This window comes from Felis catus, chromosome D1, assembly GCF_018350175.1.
Source record: "Felis catus isolate Fca126 chromosome D1, F.catus_Fca126_mat1.0, whole genome shotgun sequence".
NCBI lineage: Eukaryota > Metazoa > Chordata > Mammalia > Carnivora > Felidae > Felis > Felis catus.
In genome coordinates, this window is record NC_058377.1 from 2323196 (window position 1) to 2350000 (window position 26805).

General features: G+C 46.0%; 1 protein-coding gene across 2 annotated transcripts in view; it reads right to left on the minus strand.

Annotated features, from left to right (window-relative positions):
- Positions 1-26805, minus strand: part of PDGFD (platelet derived growth factor D) — a 221306-nt gene that overhangs the window by 57924 nt on the left and 136577 nt on the right. Inside the window, exons 2-3 of one of the 2 annotated variants that reach the window (XM_023239055.2) lie at positions 14084-14270; positions 11219-11399 (exon numbers count right to left, since the gene is read on the minus strand). In XM_023239055.2, the coding sequence (XP_023094823.1) occupies positions 11219-11399; positions 14084-14270 (368 nt within the window). Of the gene's footprint in view, positions 1-11218; positions 11400-14083; positions 14289-26805 lie in introns of both variants that reach the window. The other variant, XM_023239054.2, reaches the window with a different exon arrangement.

Consider the following 26805-nt stretch of genomic DNA (forward strand, 5'->3'; position numbering starts at 1 on the left):
AGGTGCTGAAGTCAGGCTGTTACGGATGCAACTATATGCTCCTTGAGGTGCCAATGTGGTGGAGACAGACTTCAGAAGCGGAATACCCGCCTCCCCTCCACAGCTCCCTTGACGTTTGAGCCCAACAATGGCCCCCACTCTTCCATCCTCACAGTCCCCATCCCCCCCGCCAGTGCCCATTGAATCCTGGGCCTCAACAGCTAAAGGGCCATCGGTAGGTTGGTACAACTTAAGACTTAAGTCTGGAAAAACACAGGCAATTTGCTGTTAGAGCATCTTTATAATCTCTGGCAACTGCTTTTATAGTTTGTACTCCAAATTATCAGATGTGTCATAGGAACTCAATACTTGCTGGTTCAGCTCAATTAAACATTTCCAGACCTACTTAGCACAACACCCTGTGAAGAACCTTCAGGAATAAGCCAATTCCCTGCCTTCAAGGAGAGTCAGTGAGGCCTGTACAATAGTTTATTAAAAAAAAAAAAGACTGGAAAGAAAGGCATCAAAATATTCATAGTACTTATATTTGGGTGATGGGAACTTCTGATGTTTGTTTTTTCTCTTTATTACTATTCTACATATTTCCAGAAGTATCTGGGATGTGTGTATCTTATTTTTTCTTGGAAAAACCATAGTGTTGGGGCGCCTGGGTGGCTCAGTCGGTGGAGCGTCTGACTTCGGCTCAGGTCATGATCTCGCGGCCCGTGGGTTCAAGCCCTGCGTCGGGCTCTGAGCTGACAGCTCAGAGCCTGGAGCCTGTTTTGGATTCTGTGTCTCCCTCTTTCTCTGACCCTCCCCTGTTCATGCTCTCTCTCTCTCTGTCTCAAAAATAAATAAAATGTTAAAAAAAATAAAAAAAAAAAGAAGAAAAACCATAGTGTTGATAAAGACCAACAATCTGGGTGCCTGATGGGGGGGAGGGGCAGTATATATGGTTGAGGAGCTAAGGAGGAGTAGTTTTGACATGAATACGCTTTGACAGAGGAGGGCTTGGAGTTCTGAGGACAGATATGATACAGATAGGAAAATTAAATGCCAGGGATTAAAGGTGGAAAATCCGGTGTTAGTTAGGGAGAAGAGAGAATTGGATGTCAGGCTGGCGTCAGAACACGGAAGGCTTTCGGTTTGAGATGCTTCATAGGAAACTGGAGGTCATTCGCAAGTTTTTAAGTGGGGAAATGATTCGGCCACAGTTCTCCTTTAGCAAGGAACACACTCAGGACAGACTGGAGGCGAGGGACAGGAGGTGGAAAGACCAATCGGGAAGTGATCAGCAGGGCCTAGCCAAGAAGTAATGATTACTTGACTTTTTATTCATGTATCTCTCTCTGTCAGGGGTGCCTCCATGCCTTTTTTAATCTTTTTGATTTATTTTTTTGCCTGCCTGACTCCAATTTTCCATTGCAAAATAAGGACGCGTCACTTTGAACTGGTGGCTCAATATTTTCACAGGTGACGGAAGCAATGTGGAGTGGAGGGCAGCCTTCATGGGTCACATTCCCACGGATAAAGGGAACAGCAAGGGCAGGTGTTTTCAATGCTACATGAGTCCTGTCTACATGATTAATTTCTAATCCCTTTGTGCAGCTAAGACGGGAGGCTGGTGTTTCCCTTAAGGTCCAGGGACCTTCGACTTGCCAAAGTGGCTGATCCCTACAGAGATGAAGCAGGTCGACCAGCTCTCCTTAGAGCCGGAGCAGAGGGGGGACTGAGTTCCCAAGGACTGTTACCGGAGATGCCCGACTGAAAAACCAAAGCATTAATCACTGTGGGCTTGAACCCTTCATGGAACACACAGCTCTCTGCTTGCTCTTCCGTAGGGGAAACGCTTCTGTCTCTATTCCTGCCTCAGTTCACAGATATGGAGATATCAGCAAACATTTCTGGTGTCTTTCACCCCAAAGTTCTTCCCTTCATCACTTCTTCCTTCCTCCTATTCTTCCTCCACCACATCCCCTTTCCTCGTTTCTCTCTTCGGCTGCCTGTCTTGGACCCCAACCATCAGGAAGGGTCTCCCCTCCCCTCCACTTGCTGGGCCCACCTGCTAAGCATAGGTGGGCATGGAATTGGCCGTCCTCACCGGCTCTCCTGCCTGTTTGACTCTTTGTGACCAGACCTACATCGTCCCTGCAGGGGGAGGGGCCTGTAAGTGTTCCCCGGTCTCTTCTAAGGACCCTGGACTCCTTAAAAGAACCTGTGGGTGTGAATTTGCATCACAGAAGTACACATGCCTTCTGGCTCTGAGTTCCAGACACATTGTCTACTCTAGTTTTACAAGACAGCCTTGAGCTTTGGTGTTTCTTGGAACACCATTAATACAGCTGGTCTTCTGATGATGTTTTGGCTTCTTGTGTCTCTTTTGTACTGGCTACAATAAAGAAACTACAGTAAGGGGTTAGCAACCTTCACCTCCAACACTTTGAATGTATGCCACAGAATGTTTTGAAATGCCTTGTATGTATGTATGTATGTACGTACGTATTTATTTATTTATTTATTTATTTATCTTATTTTATTGTCTTTGTGCCTTTATCTAGGCAATACCCCGCCTGACCCAGTCCAGTGAAGGGGAACAGAATATGTGACCCTAAGATATGTCGCTTTGGCATAAAGGTTATTTTGAGCTGAAGGCAGCTGAACAGAAGAGACAAAGGGCAAGCTCTCTGCCCTCCCCTATATGCCTAGAAGCAGGATACAAATTTGTAAACGTGTCCCCCTTCCCCTCTCTACCAGAAAGGACAAGGTCCGTCACCAGCGATAACTCTAGACCCTTATCACCCTAGAGCAGCACCAGAGCAATCTACCCATCAAACCTGACTCACTGGCCCTCACATTCCATGAGTCTCCGAGTATTCATCTTCCACAATTTGCTGCCCTGCAGACTCAGGGTCCTTTTCCTTTGTCTTGTTCCTTCTCCAAAGATGTGCTGTTCTTTCGTTAAGATGTTGAACCGCCCCCTCTGAGTTACTCATCACTGAGGGCTCCCAAGTGTATGCGAGATGCCCGTGTTAATACAGTGCTTTTCTCTCGCTGTTGTCGCTTTTGTTGGTGTAACCTGGGGGCCCCCAGACCCAGAACCTCGGAAGACAGGGGGCATTCTCTTCTACCCACAATGCCCGTCTGCACGAAGTCAAGCGCTCCCCTTGCCCGTGGGCCCTGAATGCCCCCCACACGTCATCACTGCGATGCCCAGGGCCATCCTGGTGTGCCTTTCTCCCGCACAGGATTATCATTTTCTTATTAGCCACACCAAGGTCTCAAAAATATCTCCTGAATTTATAAGGGAACATTAGGCAGAGATATTTTTTACTGAGGTTCGCTTCATAGCTCTTCAGGGAAGAAATACTGCTCTGTTTTAGGCATGTCTTAAATATGCAAGCCTTTTCTAATTTAGTCAAATGGCTTTTTCCTTCATTTTTCTTTTTGGCTCCAGCTACGAAAATATTAGTGCATCAAAGAGCATGGTTACAGAGAAAAAGTTGTGGGTATATAGAGAGGCACAGCCATTTAAAGTCGTGACGACTTTCTGGTTCTCAAGGACAAAAGTCGACCTGTAGCGTGCCTGCATAATTAAATACTAGATCAACAGGATGCTGGACCGTCCAAGTGTCATTAAACAGCCTCTCTCTCAAAGCTGAAAATGTGTTTACTCAGCACATGGGGAGTCATCTGCTCATGTGATTAGCACATGGGGTTTATGAGGAAAATTAATTACAGTAGTAAAGGATTATTTCAACACTGTGTTGGAAAGGACTCGTCAGCGTGGAAGAAAATAACTCGAAAGTCAGATAACACCCACAGATAATATGCACGGGGCTCTTTGCGGCCTCCATGGACCCACAGGACATCGTGGATGAAACATGGGTATTCCCTGAGATTTTATGCACAATTTTATACACATCTATTTTTTTCTGGAGGGTCCACAGCTTTCATAGTTCATGGATGGCGCCTCTGTGTGAGCTCTGTGACCACAGGCAAACTCCTAACCTCTCTCGTTCGCAAAGTTATTCACCTGTGTTCACCGCCTCACTTGTAAAAATAAGACGGTTAGCCAAGCACCAGGTATCTAAGATACTGCGACTCCCTTCCACAATTTTCTTGAAACCCGTCTTCCCGTAGTGCATAGGTCCGGAGCAGAATAGTGATTACTGAGGACGTGCCGGGGCCTGAGTTAGACTCTGCACAGGCGATGCCTCATACGTTTAATCCTCACGGTCACCCAGATGGTTGGATGCTATCGTTATTGTATTTTCATTATTATTATTTTAAAATATATTCTCCTCCTCCTCCTCCTCAGGACTGTGCCAAATTATAAGTTCTATGACAGGACAGCAGGACCATAAAGCATTTCTTCACTACGCTCTATCCAGTACGGACCCTACTGCACGGCACATAATACACGCTCAGTAAAAAGCCTGTTGAATAACGCATTGAAATAAGAGTTGGGCAGGGCCACGTGCTATTATCATGGGACTTCATTCCACCTCACTTTTCTGTCTCCTCCTGTTTCCTTAAACTTTTTTTTTTTTTAATCTATCTCCTCCTCTTCTCCTCCCCACCCCCACCTCCTGCAAGAGCTCAACCTGCCCTTCATTCCCCTCACCCACAATGTGCTTCTGGACCTAGCCACACCCTTTCAGAAATCATCCTTCGCTCCAAGATCATACTAAATTTTGCTCTTCAGTCCTTCACGAATTCTATTAAAGTTCTCATTATGTGTTCAGGTTTTAGGAAAGCAATCTGATTAAAACGAGTTCACTCACCCTTTCCAAAGAGACTCCTGGTTCCCCAAAACATTCTATGTGATTAGTGACACTTTAGGACATTTGTAAAATTTCACTAAGAACATCTGTCTCCCCTTGCCTACGAAGGGCCACAAAAGGGAGACTCTGTCCTAAAGAATGTGCTTCGCCCCACAGCCTCTGAACCCCCTGCCAGGCTCACCAACGTGGCAGGCCCGGGCAACCTCGGGCTTCTAGAGCCCACGTCTGTCCCTCCTGCTCTGCTCCCCTCCTGCTGGACCCTGTCCCTGCCCCACACGTTGTCTGAAACCTTGCTGACACTTTCTCGGTGTCTGGACTTAGCTGACCCCTGGTCCAAGCGCTGGGACCCTTGAGAGACGCACGAGAAGATGGGCTGAGATGGGAAACCTCCTTTCTCACTCTTGACTGAGGGCCGTTAGGTGCTGTTGTGTTCCCCCGCCCTTACGTCTGCTCCCTTCCAGCAGCCTGCATCCCAAGACAGCAAGAGAACTATTACTGACTGTCACGCGAAAGACATCTTCTCGTTTCTGTGTTAGGGTCTTAGGATCTGCTGTTCTTTTCTCCCCCGGCTTCTCACGGTGCCTCCCGCCATGACACTCTAGCTGTCCATCACTCTCCATCACACTACCCATGTCTATCTTCTTTCCTGCCTTTACCGAACTGCAAGTAATTGTGGTTTGTGAACGCGTCCTGACTTCCCTAGTTACTTAGGCATTTATTGCCCGTTTGTGCCCACTACCAGGCGAGGTCCTGAGGGCAGACACACTGTCTTTTTCAGGCTGGATCTCCAGGGCGCTGGACGTCGCTGGGTCTAGCTCACAGTGGGTATTCAATGAACAATCTCACAGCCCCCAAACCTTCAGGAGGGTCTATTTGAAAGGAAGAAACTGATGGGGAGAGCTGCTGTGTGGTCACCACCCTGACCACGACAGTCCTTTGATCTACACATAGTCCTGGCTGTGTGGCCAAGCACCCGTACGTGTTCAGGATGTCCAACGATTTCATCTGCGAAAATTAGGACAGCATTTCCACACATTTTACAGAGAAAGTGAAGGCGTCCTTCGCTCTCCAGCTCCTTCTGAGAATTCGGCTCAGGGGAATAGAGTGAACTGCCCACACCCTTAGTCTGTTTTTCTTTAACCAACTGGTAAGCCTTAGACTAAACAAAATTAGAATCTGCAAAAGGTGCTACAATTGGGAACCCGATCTTATTCAGTTCCTGGGTTTTATTCCTCCTGTTTGCTCTCCTCCTTTCCCTTCTTCCTTTTCTTTTTCTATTTGGAATAATTACTTACAAGGCAAAACCATGCTTCATGCAGAGTTTCAATCTCAATGGAAATCCTAACTTCACTGCTAGAAATTCAAACTAGAGACATATACTTAAGCAACTGACCTGACAAAATTGCTTTTTTAATTGTTTGTAATAGGTACTAGCGGATTTCAAATAATGAAATAAACTAGAATTATTTCATAAAAAGAAAGTTTTTGAGTAGCTTTAAAATGACGTCATTTTTTGTTTTTGAATGAAAAAAAAAAATGACCCTTACATTAAACACATGTGTGCGCCGTGCGCAAACTCACTCACACCAATAAACGTTTTTAGGTTTGTTACAACGTACAAGAAAATATTTCTACCGTGGACAAAGGAAGTGGATTACGGCCTGAGGTGGGCATACACGTGCCCACCTACACAGGACAGCTGGGCCGTTTGTGTGGGAATGTCGAGTTCACCCGTCACCCGATGTGTTAATAACACCAGTGACGACGACAGTAGTCAGAACAGCGGATATTTGAGGAATGAATAAGTTCCAGGCAGAACACTCTACAAAAATTGTCTAATTTCATCCTCATGACTACTTCATCTCAGGCAGTATGACCACCACTTTACGGATGAACAAACCGTAGTAAAGGGTAGAGCTGAGATTCACACTCATGCCGGTTGCCTTCTGGGAATCCAATGGGAGCCTTGTAATTGGATACCCTTCCAAAGACCTACTTAACAGATTCCTGACATTCCCCAACAAAGTGAGTTGGAGGTGGGAGAGCTTGATTTATTTAGACAACCACATCTTGCTAACAAGGATTTGATAACATTATCCATTCTGCCTAATTATGCCCTCTGACGTTTACCTCTTCTCCACAGTAGAGTGAAATTAAGGAAAAAAGCCTGAGCAGGAGAGCAAAAACTGAAATCAGGCAGTTCTAACGAATCATATTTCACCTGGAAAGAGTCAACTCAACAAACGGGCTAGCTAGCCGTGTGTAAGGCACTGCGTAGAATACACACAGCAAGAAGACCCTTGAAGAGTTCATTATGAATGCTGAAAATAAGACAACAGGCTTAAAATGGAGTCACTCATGCTAAGGCCCATGTGACCGAACTGAGACCTACTTATAATTCTGGTTTCCCCCCAATGGATTCTTAAAGCAGTCACTCAGGAATCTCCTCATCAGCTCTAGTGCATAATCTACCTGACAGATCCCTGCTGTCTTCTAAACACAAGTAACTTTGCACTAACTCACTCAGCTTTTTGCCCAGTAGAACTCCCTTGTTCCCACTCCCTTCTGCGTATATTAGACTTTCTGTTCACGTACCTCCTTGCAGCTCCTTCCTGTCGGCTAGCTTGGGGGCTGCCTCATGAGCAAATCATTGAATACAGCCGACAAGACGTCTAAAATTTACTCAGCTGAATTTTTTAAACACCATGAACTTGGAAGACACATATATACACAATTAGTGACTGTAAAGGTGGGATAATTAGCACCATTATTTATTGACCATTTACTACATCCTAGGCACGGCACGAAGTATTTGGTACCATTTAAAAGCCTCACACCAGTGCCAATTATCATCATTTGATACATGTGACAGGAAAGGGGAAGAGACTTGTTTAATAGCAGACCATTGGTAAGTAGGGAAACCTTAGTCGATCCAAAGTGAGCTTTACAGCAAAACTCTGGTCCCATGAGGCTGTGCTCTAGGAGAGACCGAGACAGGTACTGTGAAAAAAAAAAGGTACAAGATCGAATCCCAAGCACATCACACAAAATTGTAACTTGTGAACCACTCGTGACCACAAATAAGTGATCGTGATGTGAACCATGAGTCTCCCACACTTTGGTGGAATGAAAACCTAAGCAAAGATGCACATGGGACTGGGTACTGCAAAGATGCGATGAGTACAGATCACATAGATGTGATTCCAGGGCTCCTGTGGTCCCGTGCACCTGTGATTTGCATCTAGGGCAACTCCTTCTGCACCCGGAGAGTCACTGAGGTACCAGTTAGAAGGATGTCCCATGCGAAGCAGACAGGTGAAAAGGTAGAGATGAGAAGGGGGGTGGTACCGACCTACCCAGAGAGCTAGCTGCCATTTTCCAAGAGGACACTCACTCCTCAGGAACTATTCTCTGCTCAAATTTCCCTAGATCTAGCATGCCTGAAGGTAGGCATGGCAAAAAACAGCTGCCTGTGACCCTTACAAGTTTTGTGGGGCTGCGTAACATTGTAAAAATAGTCGCTCAGATATACTCGGAGAGCGTCTGCTGTGTTTAATCCCTTGTCTCTGTATCAGCTTAGAGGTGGTCAACTTTAGGTTTTAGGCCCAGTCTCTGTAGCATCTGGCTTTATAAACACTGCCCTTTCAAAGTCTCTGCAAGTACAATTTAAACACAAATAAAATGATCTTCCCGGAACACCTGGGTGGCTCAGTCAGCATCCAACTCTAGATTTTGGCTCAGGTCGTAATCTCACAGTTGGTGAATTTTAGCCCCACATCGGACTCTGTGCTGGCAGTGCAGTCTGCTGGGGTTTCTTTCTCTCTCTCTCTCTCTGTCTCTCTCTCTCTGTCTCTCTCTCTCTCCCCTCCCCCCTCGCTGCCCCTCTCTGCCCCTCCCCAGAGCATGCTCTCTCTCTCTCCAAGTAAATAAATACACTTAAAAAAGTAAAATAAAATGATCTCTCCAATACACCGGTCAAGCCATAGTGACCTTCTATCCCTGTTGAGCAAGAAACAGGCTTTTATCAAAAGCCAGACAGATCTTTGGGGCGCCTGGGGGGGATTAGTCGGTTAAACGTCCAACTTCAGCTCAGGTCACGATCTCACAGTTCCTGAGTTCGAGCCCTGCGTCAGGCTCTGTGCTGACAGCTCAGGGCCTAGAGCCTGCTTCAGATCCTGTCTCTCTCTCTGTCTCTCCCTCTCTCCCTCTCTCTCTGCTCCTCCCCTGCTCACGCGCGCACTCTCTCTCTCTAAAAGAAGTAAACATTAAAAAAAAAAAAAAGCCCACCTATCTATAGTCCACACACCCCTGTAGGTGAAGTTCATTCCACCTCTTGGAGTTCAGCCACCAAAGCTCTCTGGCTCTAGTTGATGCTATTTGGTGCCAGATGCCTTGAGAAACCAAAAAGGAGCCTGGATCTGTCCTCAAAAATGCAGACCAAGAGATTAGTAGGGAAATACACCAAAAATTATAAGTATTCTCGCTCCTAAAACCCACAATTAATGTCCTGGCGGAGGTGAGCGAGTGAGTGACGCCAGTTTCCAGCCAGACTCAGGGGCCACTCAACATGCCGCTTAATGCTGGCCACTCAACGGGTGATGGGCCGGCACCGTGAGCTCGAACACCTCCAAAAAGGACTATTCATTCCCCCCAAATCCATACCTGTGCTGCCTCTTCCATAGAAAAGGAGTTATTTTGGGGCACCTGGATGGCGCAGTCGGTTAAGCGTCCGACTTCAGCCAGGTCACGATCTCGCCGCCCGTGAGTTCGAGCCCCGCGTTGGGCTCTGGGCTGATGGCTCGGAGCCTGGAGCCTGTTTCCGATTCTGTGTCTCCCTCTCTCTCTGCCCCTCCCCCGTTCATGCTCTGTCTCTCTCTGTCCCAAAAATAAATAAAAAACGTTGAAAAAAAAAAAAAGAAAAAAAGAAAAGGAGTTATTTTGGCTGAATGACACTGTATGAGAGTTAGGGTGTTTCTAACTGACTTACGGACCGTTCAGTTTAGTCGTCAAATTTCACAGAAAGTCTATCCGTCAGCACTAACACTTCTTGATATTTTAAGGGAAAAAAGGTCTTTCCCTAAGCCTATCCATCACCATCCCAACGTGCCCAGCCTGTGCAGCCCGTGAACAGTGGAGAACAGAACAGCACTGAACACATTAAAAGACAGAAACAGAGAAACCAAAGGTTCGCCCTTGAATTTTAACGCTGAGCAGCACTGATGTGTTTGCAGTAACGTAAATCATGCCTGATGGATTATTTTCAAATTAAAACGGGAAGCGGTGTCGCCTCATGCTATTTTTTCATTTATTCTGATGTAGAATTCACTTAGCTTTTAAAAGCTCACTATTATGCGAAAAAGAAAAAAAAAACCCACAGGAGGGGAGACAAAACACACAGTGACTCCATCCGTAGCCCTGGGTTCGATTTTGACATCCGTGCTTTGAAGACGGATAAAGACAAACTGAACGGGAATGAAGCGCGCTCATGGGAGAATAAAAGGTCACACGCTACGAACACAAGAAGGGTTCAGGGATAGCCAAGGTCACGGACAGGTAAAATTATGCCAATGTCTCCCTGAGCCGAACTCACAGAACCTGGTACTTTCGCCTTTGTTCACTGTTCTCCGTTATTACAGCTTTTTAATAGGCTGCCATCCCTACGAGATTATGAGCTCCCAGGGGCTCAAGAACCCTGTCTGTCTTGCTCACCGTGGTATCTACTGCACCTGTCAGAGGCTGACAGTGAGCAGGAACCTTACAGAGTCTTATCAATACCTGACTGAGTAAAGGAGACACCTGATCGCATGTGCCCAACAACGAGAACTGACTACCATGCGGATTTTGACTCAATAAGAGATTGAGCATTTTCCAACGGTTAGATCCACTTAAACCTGGGAAGGGTTGTGGAGGTGTTAAGCAGAGGTGAGACCATGACTAAGCAGGAGTGTAGCCAACACAACAGCGCCACACTCCTGGGTCTACTCGAGGAAGTTCACGAACTTTACGACTCTTGACAACGCTAAGGCTCCATGATCATGACAGAGACCCCTCCCACGTCTGGGTAATTTCAGCTGAAATTGTCCAGACTCTTCTCTGTGGCTGGAATGACACAGACAACTCTTTAAACTAAAGATACTCAACTCTCACATGCCTTTTATTTGGCTCTGCATTCACCTTGCATCAGCTGAACCAGAGGTAACACTGCGTTACTAATATCAACCATTTCCCTTTTTCTGTTTACTATGCATAGACCCAAGGGTTGACCTAATAGATCAAAACAGTGCTCCTTACTCCAGAAAGCTGTATACCACGTTGGTCGTAGGGCAGTAATGGAGCATCCCACGGAGAATTAACACAGTTCACCCTCACACCACTGCGTTTCATCATAGAAAATGATCTCTGTACTTCGTGAAACCAGTGTCTGCTTTTAATCACAGGGCGGTTAGGATACTTACCACAAAAGAATAATAGATCTTGAATCCAGGTTTAGCCACGAAGTAGTCATCAGACTTGAATGTTATTTTAATTTGGTTTGTTCTTGATGTTATTCTGGGGGGAGCGTCTTTGTGTCCACACCACCGCCCTCTAATTACGGTACTGGTCTCAGATACATCTTCAACCTCCACAAAATCATACCTAGTTTCAATGTGACAGAAATAAACAAATTTTGATTACAGCACACTTTGACATTCATCCTTCCCCGGAGAAATTAAAAGTAACATATGTGATTTCTCATGACTACCACCTAACATGAAAATTAAAGCCTACAGAAATTTTTACAGGAAAGCCAGTCTTTGGGTTCAGTCTTTCAAATTCAAACGTCAATAAGCTGAAAGAACGTTTATGCACATTTAGCCATGAGTATTCCCAAATCAACAGTCATCAAAATGGGCCACTTTCTGAACATCTGGCTTGGAAGGGTTTCCTAGGAAAAGTAATAATTATAATCTGTTGTCCTATTTTTGGAGACCCAGCTTTAATTACATGCGCAAATATTTACTATATAAAGGTTTTCAAACCAATTCCCACTTTTAATTAATTCGCCACATCCAGTGGTCCCTTAAGAAATGATCCGTATCTATACAGCATGTGGAATCAGCATTATGTTACATCATCTCATTACAGCAAATAGATGGTAAAATAAAATAAAAAGCTCTCTTCCCTTTTGGAAACTGTCTTTTGCAAGGATCCTATAATAAACTAGGATGGTTATCATAGTGAAAAGCATTACGATTTGGGGGAGGGAGGTGCCCTAAGAAATACTGGAGGTATCTGGTTAAACCAGGGTGTGGATGAGGTGATTCGGCTCTGAGGCTGGTCAGAGAAACACAGAATGCCAGGACTGAGGAGGTGGGGAAGGCCTCTTTCAATGTTCCATATAACCTTTCCATCACACAGTAGACTGTCTTCAGGGACACAGTGGACATCTTCCAGGGATCACTGACTTTATTTTCAGGACATCCCAAATCTCAGGACATTCTACTTGTGAGCTGAACTATCTGCCCTTCGGTTCCGGCCATCAGTCACTCTGCCTCTCCCCGAATGTCTCTGAATGCTAAAGTCACAACGCAAAGGATGGGCACTCTGGGCGAACAGCGGTCGTAGACTCAACCCGCTTGATATGTTCTTCACAACTGCCCTGGCGGGATCAGCACGAGAAACATGGCGGCTGAATATGGAGAAAGTCCACCAGGAGGCACAGAGCTTTTACTGGACCGGGCGGGATCGTGTAACGACTGGGCGACTACACTTCGTTGACGGTGATTTATGGGGCCCTTCCGTCCTTTTCCCTCAGTTTCCCTCTGAGCAAAGTAAGAGGTTTACACAAATTCACCGGCTGGGTATCTCTTGGGTGGTGTGTAAATTAATTACTTCATGTTTATGCGGTGCTTGGAAGGTGAGAAGCACTCGCAAAGAATCATTATTCAAGCAATAAAATATTACAATGTAAACATCAAGGAGGCTTGGGAACAGATGGCAGGAAACCAAGCGCATTGCATTTTATATACAGTATGTGTAAATCACAGTTACCGCGCAAAGAATGAGTGTACTTGAAACTTCGTTAATACCACCAAAGGTCACTTTCTTGTGGTTTAAATCCATCAGCGTAGTTTTTCCCTGAGACGAAGTCAGTCTGTCTTTTCCTTCTTCCTGTCCCCTTCCCTGCCTCTTACTCCTCTATCTGCCTCCACGAATTTTGAGACACCACTGGATTGGCTGAAAGGTCCAGAAAGGAAACCACGCTTAGCGTCTTCCATTTCCAAGGCATGGGTGCTGACACAGCTCCCATCTACCCGGATCAAAACCTCACCTCATCATGGAGACCTGGCTTCCCTTTCATGCCATCACCCCTGAACAGTCCTCAAAAAAACATTTTTTTTTTTTTTCTGCACCAACTCTTTCTCCAGCACAGAAAATCAGTTCTCCCTTTCAGGGGTGACAAGCCACAAGACCCGCTGGAGTGTGTCCTCTCTGTAAACGTGAGCCGGCTCTTGGGGCACGTATTTGTGTCTGCTTTCTGGCATACATTACCCTCTGTGGTCCTGAAAGTAACAGGCACTGCTGTTATTCTGGAAGAAACAGCCACACAACAAAAGCTGTCAGCATAATCAACATGCGACAAAGGACAGCCAAATTTGAGGCACCCTCTTCTTATTCAGAGGAAAATAGACCTGCTGAAAGGATCTGGCATCGCAGAACCCGCGCGTGCGGGAAGCACAGAAAGGAAACAAAGCCCTCCCGTCCCCTACATGCTGATTCAGCGACTGCGACGCTGTGAGCAGGCAACTCCCAGAACAGCCAGGGCGCTCTCCGATACATAGGCTTAGAAGGGACAAGATGATCGAGCAGACCCAGAAAAGGACGGCAAACGGACCATCTGAGGGGGGGGGGGTGATGTTTCTTTCTTCTCTGAGGCCCAGGATTTCAGGGTAAGGCCCTGACATGGTCCTCACCGTCACCACCTTCCAGTGCGCGGGCTACAATGGCCAGGGTCAGTTCCCGGAGCCCTACGGGGGCTCCTTACACCCACATGATGTGGCTGCGGGTATCGCGGGATGCTGGATGCGTCTATGTGCTCCCAAAGGCTGCTCGAGGCCCGGCCAACACAGGGGCCCTTCCCCAGCAGCCCGGTGGCCCGGCTCTGACGGGTGCGTACCTGGGGTTCTGTGACCGGGCCCTCTGCAGACAAAGCCTGTGCCCCCTGTATTTTGTCCGCTCGGATCCGGGCGGGTCCCCAAAGGAAAGCACGAAGCCAGGTTTTACATCCATCGTTTCTTCCCCTTGGGCGTGACCCCTGACCTGCGTTTCTCCCCACTCACCTGCAGATATCATTTTCCGCCTCCTCTAATCCGAACTGACTGTCAAAGGCCAGCTGTATTCTTGTTTTCTCCTGGGAACGCAGGCGCCACGTCAGAAGCAGGTTCCTGGGGTAGCTGTTGGGGAAGCGAGGGCTCTGCACATGGCCGTTTCCTGTCACCTGGATGGTCTCGTCTCTTCGGTACAAGTCTGTGAGGTGATTGCTGTCTGTTAGTAGTCACAAACTTGTAGAAATTAGTATGTTGTTCCAATTACGAGAAAGCAAAAAAACAAACAACAACAACAAAAAAAACACAGCAGTTGAAAACATCACATTTCAGAGCACGTCGCGATTTCGTCTAACAACCTGAGTCCAAGCGGCCGCTTTCTGGTTCTTTCTACGCAGAACGGACAGACTCCTTCTCTTACCCCCAGTCCCCTGAGTCCTCACAAGTCTGCACTTGCTGGCGATATTTTGTGATTGGAGACCTCTTTTAACATAGTTTTCGACGAGGCACATGAAGTCACCTCAGAACTCAGGTTCGTTTAGATCGACATCAAAATGAGTAAATAATTTCAAATAGTTCATTAACCCTTCCATTTTTCCCTATGACACAAAAAGCCCCCCAAAAAGCAAAACAACAACTTTCTGTTTTCCTCTACCCTTACAGCATTGGCATTATAGCTTCAGCAACAAGCGCAGGTAGAAGTCCAGAAATATCACTGAACAAATGACCGAGGGAGTGAAAAATATGAAAGGATCCAATGGTGCTTAATGACTGCTCATTTTTTAAAAGTTTTTTTAATGTTTATTTATTTTTGAGAGACAGAGAAAGAGTGTGAGCAGGCAAGGGACAGAGAGAGAGGGAGACACAGAATCGGAAGCAGGCTCCAGGCTCCGAGCTGTCAGCACAGAGCCTGACGCGGGGCTCGAACTCATGAGCCGTGAGATCATGGCCTGAGCCGAAGTCGGACGCTTAACCAACCGCCACCCAGGTGCCCCTAATAACTACTCATTTTTTATTCAAATGACATTTTCCAGTGGTTTCTGTGTCACAAAAATCATTAGTTCTTTGCCTGAGTTTTCGGTGACTTATGGGCCCAATTCTTGTATTTTCCACGTGTCGTACGATAAAGAACTTGTGTGGTCTTTGTGCTGGGTTCTTGACCGGGAAATCCTACCCAGTTAGAACTTCCCAGGTGACTGAAGGGTCTTCGTTATTCACCGTGGGCCCTGGGGCCACGTCTGGGTTTACACTAATGAGGCAACTAACTGCCCCCTCCCCAACAGTTTCCGGAAGTGGGCTGGCTATGCAGTAAGACCAACCCAACCGTGTGTTGAAAGGCAGAGGGTTTGGAGCCCTGACATCAGCCTGACCTCACAACCTCCCTGGAGGAAAGGAGCACTGTAGATGGAGTCTGGTCCCATCAGCAGTCATTCTCCCAGTCCCACCTGGAGAATGAAACCCCGGGAAAAGTCTGGTGCTGGAAGCTTGAGTAAACCTCCCGGCTGTTGGTGCACGTGCACTTGCTGGGGAGGGTGCTTCGTGCTTGGGACCCCAACCCCCACCAGCCCCCAGATCTCACCCTGTGTGTCCTCACTGGGCTGGTCCTGAAATGCACTCTTTACAATAAAACTTAGCAGTAAAACTGTCATTGTAACTCTAGTGCCTTTGTGAGTTCTACGAGTTGTTCTATCAAATCATCAAACTTGACGGGTTTACGGGGGGACCCTGAATTGATAGCCTGTTGGTTATGGCACCCCAAAATCTGCAGCTGGCGTCTGAAGTGCAGGGGGTACGAGCCGTGCCCATAAGCCGTGAACTCTGACCTAAGGCTGGGAGACCTGTGTCAGCCTGACAGCCGAGGCGGGTCCGTGTCTACATCCTTCCCACACGCAGAGTTCTTTGCACTTTGGATTCTGGCTGTGCGGACCCTGCCGGTGCTGCATCCAACCACAGTCCATTTGTGCTTGCCCGCAGAGCGTTTACTCGAGGCCTGTAATTCAGCGAGCCGGGTCAGGGAGGCTTACGTCGCTGCTGGAAGCCACGGGAAGGCTGGGATGCGGAGGGCGGCTGGAGGCTCCCCACGTACCAGAGGGAGGAGGAGGACACAGCCCACGAGATGCAGAAGCGTCTTGCATGGGAACTGCAGACTTGAACCCAGGACGCGAGAGCACAGCTCTGTGCCCCCCCCAGTGAGCCCAGCCACACGCCCTCCCCGGGAACGACAAACACTCTTCCTGGCTGGCCTTCCCCTCTTCTCTTCCCTTCACCTGACACTGCAAATGTAGCCATGAAAACTGCCTGTCTGCTCAACTGTCATCTGGGGCTTGTAGGAAATGGGGGAGGGCTGTTTGCGAGGAAGAGAAATGTCAACCATCCACCAGTCAATCAACAGTCAGTCACCGAGCACAGGATCTAAACATGATGTTTTGCAGTGTTTTCAACACTTGCATTACTAGAGATTTACCGTCATAATCCGTGCCGTGTTTCCTGCAGTAGCATTATTTGCTTAATATTTCTCTAACTTAGTATTTTTACTGTTTAAGGTCATTTACTTATTTTGAGAGAGAGCGAGAGGAGCAGAGACAAAGGGAGAGAGAGAATCCCAAGCAGGCTCAGAGTGTCAGCGTGGAGCCCGACGCGGGGCTTGAACTCACAAACCGTGAGATTTGAAGCCGAAGTCGGCCGCTGAACTGACTGAGCCACCCAGGCGTCCCAGGAGATGCTTATTCCACTCTTAAGAAAGCAGTGGTGGGGTGGAGTTTCCTTCTGATATAGTTTGGTTAAGACAAATTGGTTTCCAGTATTACAAATTTACCTATACTGCACTGTTTTGAACTATATCAACCTGAAAAAAAAATTTTTTTATCAAGTTTCCTGATTTATTTTCCCTTAAAAATCAAAATCCTGGGGCACCTGGGTGGCTCAGTCAGTTAAGCGTCTGACTTCAGCTCAGGTCATGATCTCACAGTTTGTGAGTTCAAACCCCGTGTCGGGCTCTGTGACAACAGCTCAGAGCCTAGAGCCTGCTTCAGATTCTATGCCCCCTCTCTTTCTGCCCCTCCCCTGCTCATGCTGTCTCTCTCAAAAATAAACATTAAAAAATTTTTAAAAAATCAAAATCCTGCCAAAATATACATATAGACACACATGAATGACAGTGACCCCATTTATACTGCTCACTTTGGGCCAGACATTGTTGAAGCTCTTTGCATGTAAACTGTTTACAAATAGGACACTGTATGCATGTGTGAGCGTTTGTAACAACTCTGCGACGTGGCTATCACTGCCATTCTACAGATGAAGACTCTGAGGCACAGAGAGGTCAAGGAATTTCTTTAAAGTCACAGAGCAGGTAAAGGATGGAGTCAGAGCACTAACCTGGGCTCTCCGGCCCCAGACCTGATGCTTTTAACCACTCTTCCCTTAGTCTTAAATTTGGTAGACGCAGTTTTAGACTCTTTGCTATCTGTAATCTGCTCTGACTTGTGAATCACACTGTTTACATATAGTGTATAACTTCATGCCGACTCAGGGCTCTTTTTAGCAGAAGAGTTATAATGAATTACAGTACAGACCCAACATACCGGGTTTACCCCGGATTACCACCAAGTCTTATAGATGAAGTCACCCTTCTGAATGAGAGCATTTACTGTGGTGTGCAATCATGCTAACATTGATGGGACAATTATTATGCACCAGGCACCCCAGTAAGCATATGATAGTCACTCAATCTTGCAACAACCCTATGATATTAGTAAATATCCCCCGCGTGACCGAGGAAGTTCAGAGCATGTAAGAAACTTGTTAGCTCCGGGCACAGAGCTAGTGGTGAATCACAATTTGACCCTAGGCATTGACTCTTCAGAGCACACACCTTTAACCAGAGTGTGGTGGGAGCTGTTGAGCCACAAAAATATGAAACACATCACTTTTCATAGACAACAGTTTCCATGCAAGTTTATATGGCAAGAATGTAACTTCTTATTATATATTCTCACACAGAAGGAAGTTTACATCCTCATAAACTCTGAGTTATGCATTTCATCTTTTTTTTAAACCAATTAAAATGGAAAAAAAACCCCACGCCAAATGTTGTATTTGTTGATTCTGTCCCCAACCCTTTAAACAAACTCAACTCATCCAACCGAGTGTCAAAGGAGCTCATGAAAAGTCACTGCAGGCCTCATCACTTCTGTCTGGGATTCATCTAGAACAGCCAAGTGGGGTTCCCAAATGAGACTCATTAACATCACCTGGGAGCTTGTTAGAAATGCACATGATTGGGCCCTACCCAGACCTACTGAGGCAGCAAAGCTGGGGGTAGAGACCAGCACTATTTGTTGTAATGGCCCTCCAGGTGATGCAAACGCTCCCTATTGGAGAACCACTCACCTTGAGGACCATCTCACATGGTCTACTACTTTGCTTCTTATTCTTGACTTTCTTGGTTCCTGCACCTCCTTGCTATGACTCCACACCTCAAGTTCAGTTTTCCATCTGACCTCACCAGCTGCTGACCTGTTTGGGACTTGCCTTCCTGTCTTTGACCTCGGAGCCTCCTCCACCTCATCATTTCTGGTCCACAGGCGCCTACCCACCGACTCTGCGGGTCAACCCCTGACCTAGCTTTCTCCATTTCATGGAATCGAGTCACCTACCCACCGACTCTGAGGGTCAACCCCGGACCTAGCTTTCTCCATTGCATGGAATTGAGTCGCCTACCTACCGACTCTGCGGGTCAACCCCGGACCTAGCTTTCTCCATTTCATGGAATCGAGTCGCCTACCCACCGACTCTGCGGGTCAACCCCAGACCTAGCTTTCTCCATTTCATGGAATTGAGTCACCCACCTACCGACTCTGAGGGTCAACCCCGGACCTAGCTTTCTCCATTTCATGGAATCGAGTTGCCTACCCACTGACTCTGTGGGTCAACCCCCGACCTAGCTTTCTCCATTTCATCGAATCGAGTCGCCTACCCTCTGACTCTGCAGGTCAACCCCGGACCTAGCTTTCTCCATTTCATGGAATCAAGTCGCCTACCCGCTGACTCTGCGGGTCAACCCCCAACCTAGCTTTCTCCATTTCATGGAATCAAGTCGCCTACCCACTGACTCTGCGGGTCAACCCCCAACCTAGCTTTCTCCATTTCATCAAATCGAGTCGCCTACCTGCTGACTCTGCGGGTCAACCCTGGACCTAGCTTTCTCCATTTCATGGAATCGAGTCGCCTACCCGCTGACTCTGCGGGTCAACCCCCAACCTAGCTTTCTCCATTTCATGGAATCGAGTCGCCTACCCGCTGACTCTGTGGGTCAACCCCCAACCTAGCTTTCTCCATTTCATCAAATCGAGTCGCCTACCTGCTGACTCTGCGGGTCAACCCTGGACCTAGCTTTCTCATTTCATGGAATCGAGTCCTTCCTGGTCCCAACAGAGATACATGGTGATCCATAATGTAATGTTTAAGAACAGATGAAATCATAAATAATGCTAATGCTTTTATTTATTCTCAGGTCGTAATGTTATCTATGACAACCTAAAATGCAGAGGCCAAATGCTCAGTGGCTACATAAGGATGAAAATGCTTGATCAACGATTCCATCGGAACACAATGGTAGAATTACAGACTGCACCTGGTGCTCACACAAACTCAGCACAACAGTCCAGGCCTACCCGTTTGCCCCACTGTCCCAGTCCAGGAGCCAGAGGCACGACTGATGTCACAAACTCTATTCTGCAGCCAAGAGGCAAAAACAAAGAACGGTCACTGAGTCAGGAAAGTCCTAACTTGCAAAGGGATATATTACAAAACTTCATTTGTAAAATGCCTGCTCCGTAATTATGCACTAGATCACAGAAATGGCGCTGGCCCAGACTATAGCCGAATGATATACAAACGAAGAAGTCCCACTTCCAATGCTAAACAACCCCAACGAGGCTACTTGATTTTTGCAGGGAGCAACAATGGTTGTAAGAACCCAATTCTGTAAGTCCATCATAAATATAAGTTTATGTAACAAAAAAGGAGGCAGTAAATATCATTGCTCTCATTCTGCTTTCTCTTTTAAATTTAATTTTGTTTTGTGACTTCAACAGGTAATGAAACCAGCAGCGAGAAGTTAAAGTGATTTGCTGCAGAGGCCAGTGTGTGTAAGAGTGGACTTCAGTCCAACCCCACGGTCGGTGTTCTCACCCTGGTGGCTTTCCCACTGTGACCAACTCCAGGATTCCACACACCGTGTCCTCTTTGTGGCTCCTGGTTCTTAAATTCATACTTCAGGGTCTGTGTAATGTGGCACTCAAGACTCACTTCGGGTCCAAGTGACGTGACCATTTTCTTTCAAGAGGATGCACCTGCCAGTGGTCTGACCATGACTAAGTAGTCAAGGGCGAGGCAGAGATGGGGAAATGGAATCTCAAGTTCAAAATCTCCAATGGGATAGACACTTCTGTCTGACCATAATTTTATACACAGTTGTACCTTGTCATCTAAAATAAGAGTACAAGTGGGTAACTCTAACGAGTTGTTCCAACACACATTTAGAACAACCTTTATTTCTTTTTTTTTCTTATTTTAATGTTTATGTATTTATTTTGAGAGACAGAGAGAGAAGGGGTGAGCAAGGGAGGGGCAGAAAGAGACGGAGAGACAGAATCCCAAGCAGGCCCATGTGGGGCTCGATCTCACACACCGTGAGGTCATGACCTGAGCTGAAATCCAGAGTCAGGCCCTAACCGACTGACCACCCAGGCACCCGGAAAATTTTTATTTCTTATATACTAGAAAAGTATTCCAGGCACCTAAGTAGCTCCTTCGTACATCAATCTGTGCTGAACACATTATGGAAGAGTTTAAGTAAATCTTTTAATGCGGGAACAATGTACTCTGTGTTTAGCCCTTTTTAAAGCTAAGTGAGGCTGGTTAGGTACAGGAGACAAACACTGAAGATACTGAAAGGTGCTTTATAATTTCTCTGACGGTCTCGTAGGAGAGTAGAAAGAAAAAATCATACGCAGAATGCTACATTCCTTGAGGAAAAGGAATGCCAGTGCCTGCTAGTGTGGGCAAGGGGAGACTCTCAAAATATATCTGAGGGGTGTGTGGGGGGCTCAGTCGGTTAAGCGTCCAGCTCTTGATTTCAGCTCAGGTCACGATCTCACGGTTCGTGGGATTGAGCCCACTGTCGGCTCCGTGCTGACAGTGCGAATGGAGCCTGCTTGGGATTCTCGCTCTCCCTCTCCGGCTCATGCTGTCTCTGTCTCTCTCAAAATAAATACATAACCTTAAAAAATGTAGAAGATGTATCCGTTACATCCACACACGGATGGACGTTTCTGCATAAAATGCGTATTCGGACTTCTTACAAACTGAAGGGTATCTCGAAGTAAGACAACACATAAAAGGGAGCTTTATCAGAAATAAAGCAGAAAAATGTATTTCTAAGATGTCCATTTTGATGTAGCCAGTGGGCCTGACATTGTGGGGGCTACATTGTGGGGAGAGCTCCACCGAAAGGTCCTTCCTCCTATTCTGTACTATTTCCATCAAAATCTGTGCCACCGTGTTGACTATGTAAGCAGGCTGTACCACGGCGAAAAAGCCAGGGACCAAGAAAAAGAAGGACAACACTGGGAGAAAAAAAAGCAGGATCTGCTGTTGCGTGTGGGGGCCACGCTCAGATCTACCTGACAACCTGCAGAGTCGGGTGACTGACGTAAGCGTGGAATTTACAGCAGTGAGCTCAGCTCTGCCTAATGCGTTAAGATCGGGATTACCACAATTATCTTCGCATTCTCCCTCAGTGGCTAACAACACAGTATAGAAAGATAGAAAAACATCCTAGAATGCAAAATAGTACCTTCATTAGCAAGAGGCAGTGCAGTGCACGTTGAAGACGCAAACAAGAAAGAGGGAGAGGTGGAGAGTACGGAAGAGTGTAGGGCACGGAGTCCCTAATTCTAAAACGAGTAGGTCGATGTGTAGGACAGACCCGAAGACACACAATGGGGATGAAGGGGAATTTAATTAGGAGACAATTTATGCAAAATCATCTAACTTCAGAAGCACAGGGCTGTGGTGCTAAAGGTGTTAGACTTCATTAGGAACGTTAGTTTAAAAATCAGCATGAGAGCATTCTTAACATCTCTCCCCTCCGTGTTTCCTAAGGCACCGAATCGTGCCATCACTGGACTAACGCCTTGCCGGGTGTCTTGGTGGGGCCATGCTCACGAAGGAGACTCGGGCACACCTGTCCCATGTTCCTGGTGAGCACGAGGCCCCCCCCCCCCCAGACCCCCCGATCAGCTCTCCAACAAGTCACCTGTGCTCACTCTGCTTTTAAGCAACTCGGGCACAAAGCAGATTAAACGTCAGCCGTTTATTTTCAATTCTCCAGCAGAGATTTTTCTAGGAACTCCAGCCGTAATACAAAACCTTTCTAATTACGAAGGTTCGGGGAGGAGGGAGTTGGTTGTCTGCCAGTTCGGCATCTTTTTTTTTTTTTTTTTTTTTTTTTTTTTTAATTACAGTTCCTTTTGGCACGCGCCAAAGTGTTAATGTTTTGTAAACAAACTTCCTCAGAGTGACAATTTGGAGAGTGTTTCTGGAGACTAACCTCACTTGATAATTCCCTGAGCTCAAAATTGTTCTTCTTGAAGAATGTGAGTCGAGCAGCATAGGAAAATACAAAGTACCGTGAATTCTTTTTTGCACGTTTGCCAGAAACCGTCACCAGGAGTGCGGCGATGGCCAAAGTACCATGTGAGAGTGATTATTCCTCACCTCACGAGATCTTTTAACACACGAGGTTTTGTTGGGTCATTACACAATGGTGAGCGATTTCGGTAGCCTCTTGGAGCCACAGGCCACATGTTCCAAGACCCCCGTGGATGCCTGGAACCACAGATCGTATTGAACCCTATCTACACTATGTTTTCTCTAAACATGCATACCTCTGATAAAGCCTCCTTTATAATTAGACACAGTGAAAGATCAACAGCAGATACTAATGAAATAAAAACAATTATAACAAGATACTGTGACAAAACTTAATGAATGTGGGCGTTCTCTCTCTCTCCCTCAAAATATCTTATTCTGTACTCACACTTCTCATGATGATGTGAGGTGATAAAACGCAGTGAGGTAAATGACACAGGCTTGTGATAAAGCATGAGGTTACTCCTGACCTTTCAACTTTACATCAGAACTTTACAACTTTACATCACCTGCTTCCTGACCACAGGTGACCCGGGGTCACCGAAATCGTGGAAAGTGAGATGGCAAGTAAGGGGCGGGGGGATTACTCTATACTCTTTCCTGCAAAATGGCTTCTACTTTATAGGTATATTATAGAAGTGATTGTAAACTTATAATCAAATGAAAATTATTTTTGGTCTAGATTTAGAAAATTAAAGTCAGTGAAATTAAAGATTGCCCTAAAACAGCCATACTGTATTCTATCACATTAGGATAATTCATATTAAAGGGGCACCTGGGCGGCTCAGTCGGTTAAGCATCCGACTTCGGCTCAGGTCATGATCTCACGGTTCGTGCCTTTGAGCCCCGCGTCGGCTCTTTGCTGACAGCTCAGCGCCTGGAGCCTGCTTCAGATTCTCTGTCTCCCTCTCTCTCTGCCCCTCCCCTGCTCACGCTTTGTCTCTCTATCTCTCTCTCTCAAAAATAAGCATTAAAAAATAATAAATAAAAATTAAAACAGGATAATTCACATTAATTATTTCCCCAATAATTCTTTTCTTCTACTGTAGACCTTTGTTTTCTGATGTTGTTGACACGTGAAGGATGTGAAGAGAAATGAATAATACCACTCAGAACTGTGGTAGGTGGGGATGGGCACTGCTGAGTGGCATGACAGAAAGCAATACAGAATCAGAGAACTTTTCACTTATCCTAATGTGAACCTAGAAAACAAGACAATCGTAACGACAAAAATTATCTGCTTTAATCACTGGCAACACAGCTCAGAGACATAGAAAGATAACAGACAAAACAGAAAGGGAAGTCATACCCAGGAAAAAGTAGTTTTAGCCTTTTCTCTAGGAAACACTAATTATATGAAAAATCGTATCCTTACATCGTCAGGAAGACTGAAGTATGAACTCTGAGTATGCACAGAGAGTGAGAAGTTTCTGAAGTTATTTTACAGGGCAAGTTTCAGGAGGAAGCAGTCAGTCCAACAAAACCACCGTGGAATCTGAACAGGGGGGAACAAAGACAATGGTTCTGAAAAAGCCCACAGATTGAAAACGCGATTCATGTGACAAAGAGAAAGCATTTTCCTAATCACATGTGACTAAAGATTCATCAAATCCAAGAAGAAAACTGGGAGTTAATATAAGGATCCTTATGATTTGTGCTCTGTATATACCTATGTCTATGTTTGATATGTGCATTAATCACCTCCCATGTAATACACACGAAGACATGACATAGATCTATAATTATGCTTATGTGTTTATTAAGCTGCATGGCCTTGGTGCTATTTACAGATTGAGTCACTTTTCAATACCAAAAAAAACACTTTTTTTGCATATTAATGTTTCTTTCTTCCTTTTTTTTTTTTTTTGAGAGAGAGAGAGGAAGCAAATGAGCAAGGGACAGAGAGAGGGAGAGAGAGAAAGAGAGAGAGGGAAAAATGGGGCTCGCCCAAAGCGGGGCTCAAGTTCACCCGATGTGGGACTCGAACTCATGAACCATGAGATCATGACCCGAGCCAAAGGCAGATGCTTAAGTGACTGAGCCACCCAGGTGCCCCTCAAATATTAATATTTCAAAATAGGGAAATAGTGTAGGACGGTCCAACTGTTAGGAAATGGAGCAGGTTGGGACAGAGTTTTGTGTAAGTTTAGTCATGCTTAAGAGAGAACTATCCACCTTACTTCAAATTCATATATTTTCAGGTGCAGCACCATTTATGGATGAAGTATAATTTACATTTGGATATCTAACTGTCACTTCAAATGCCTTTATAAAGTTTGCATTAAAAGGGAGCTCTAAAATTAAAGGGTTTTTATGCATACAAATGTGTGTGGAAAAAGAAATGAAAAATATACATACAATAAAAAGCGGAGAAATGATAGCTCATCCATATTCTCTTGTAAACAAAGAATCAAGCACTTTACAGGACCAAAGCTGAGAAGATATATACAAGTACATAAAGCTAAATTTTGACCTGTCACTGGGCCTTAAGAAAATAAATTCCCTCCCTACCTCAGACAATAAAATTAAAGGCAGTAGAAATTACTATATATCTCAGAATAGGTCAAAGAATTGTCAAAGCTATGACATATTAATGCAAATAATTCATACATTGTGATGGTGATAAACATCTATCTGTCAAAAGCTGATAGCTTTCAAGAGAATCGTTTGCTCTAGAGATCAGTAACTCACAGGAGCCAAAAATGAGAGAACAATTAATTAAGCAGGAAATGCACACGGATTCCCAGCATTCCTCGATCTTTCTGGAAATTCTTGAGGCCTGGGGGTGCCTGGGTGGCTCAGTCAGTTGAGCGTCCGACTTCAGCTCAGGCCATGATCTCACAGTTCTTGGGTTCGAGCCCCGCGTCGGGCTCTGTGCTGACACCTCGGAGCCTGGAGCCTGCTTCGGATTCTGTGTCTCCCTCTCTCTCTCTGCCCTTCCCCCGCTCATGCTCTGTCTCTCTCGCAAAAATTAATAAACGTTAAAAAATTCTGAGTCCCAAAGTGCTAAGCTAAGCAAATCAGGAAAACACACACACACACACACACACACACACACACACACACACATACACTGGTTACAAGAAAGGTCACTGGCTCTCCGTCTCAATACTGAAGGAGAGAAATAACTTTGAAGACTTTTGAGACGCAATTGAGAAAAGGCGTGAACTTGGGACTTTCATGGGGATAATGCACCAAAAGAGGTTTTACTTTTATGGATCGATTCATGCTATTACCATTTTGTTAAAACAAGCTTTGTTTCAAAGCGGATGTGTTTTCCCCACAGAAGCTCCTGCTATGAAGCCACGTCGGGTTTTACAGCGGGTGGAGCTTGGGAGCGGAGCCAGCCTTCTGTTTCTCGTCCAATCTCATGCGAACAAGTCTCACCAGTATCTTTACCGGAGCTGGTGGGCCTCCTCCAGATTCTTCCCTCATCCCATGCACACTCAGGAAAGGTTAGACTGTGCCAGCCAAAGTCTCACTGTTTTTTTTAATTTATTTATTTATTTTTTAATTTTTTTTCAACGTTTATTTATTTTTGGGACAGAGAGAGACAGAGCATAAACGGGGGAGGGGCAGAGACAGAGGGAGACACAGAATCGGAAACAGGCTCCAGGCTCTGAGCCATCAGCCCAGAGCCCGACGCGGGGCTCGAAGTCATGGACCGCGAGATCCTGACCTGGCTGAAGTCGGACGCTTAACCGACTACGCCACCCAGGAGCCCCTCACTGGTTTTAATAAAAGGTTATTTCTTGCTCATACTACACATCCATCAACTTTGGGCTGGTGGGGGGGGCCCTGCTTCCTGTTTTCTCACTCAGGGGCCCCAGCTAATGAGGCATCACGACTGTAATATTAACAGTCACAGCAGGGGGAACCTGGGGGGTGAAGAATTATCCACTGGTGTTCATGTGGCCAGACCTAACCTCCAGTAGGTGGAGTGACCTGGAAGTGACCACCACGAGGCTCTTCTTGCTTACCCCATGGTGAAGCGAAGGCCTGACTTGTTTCTATGTTTC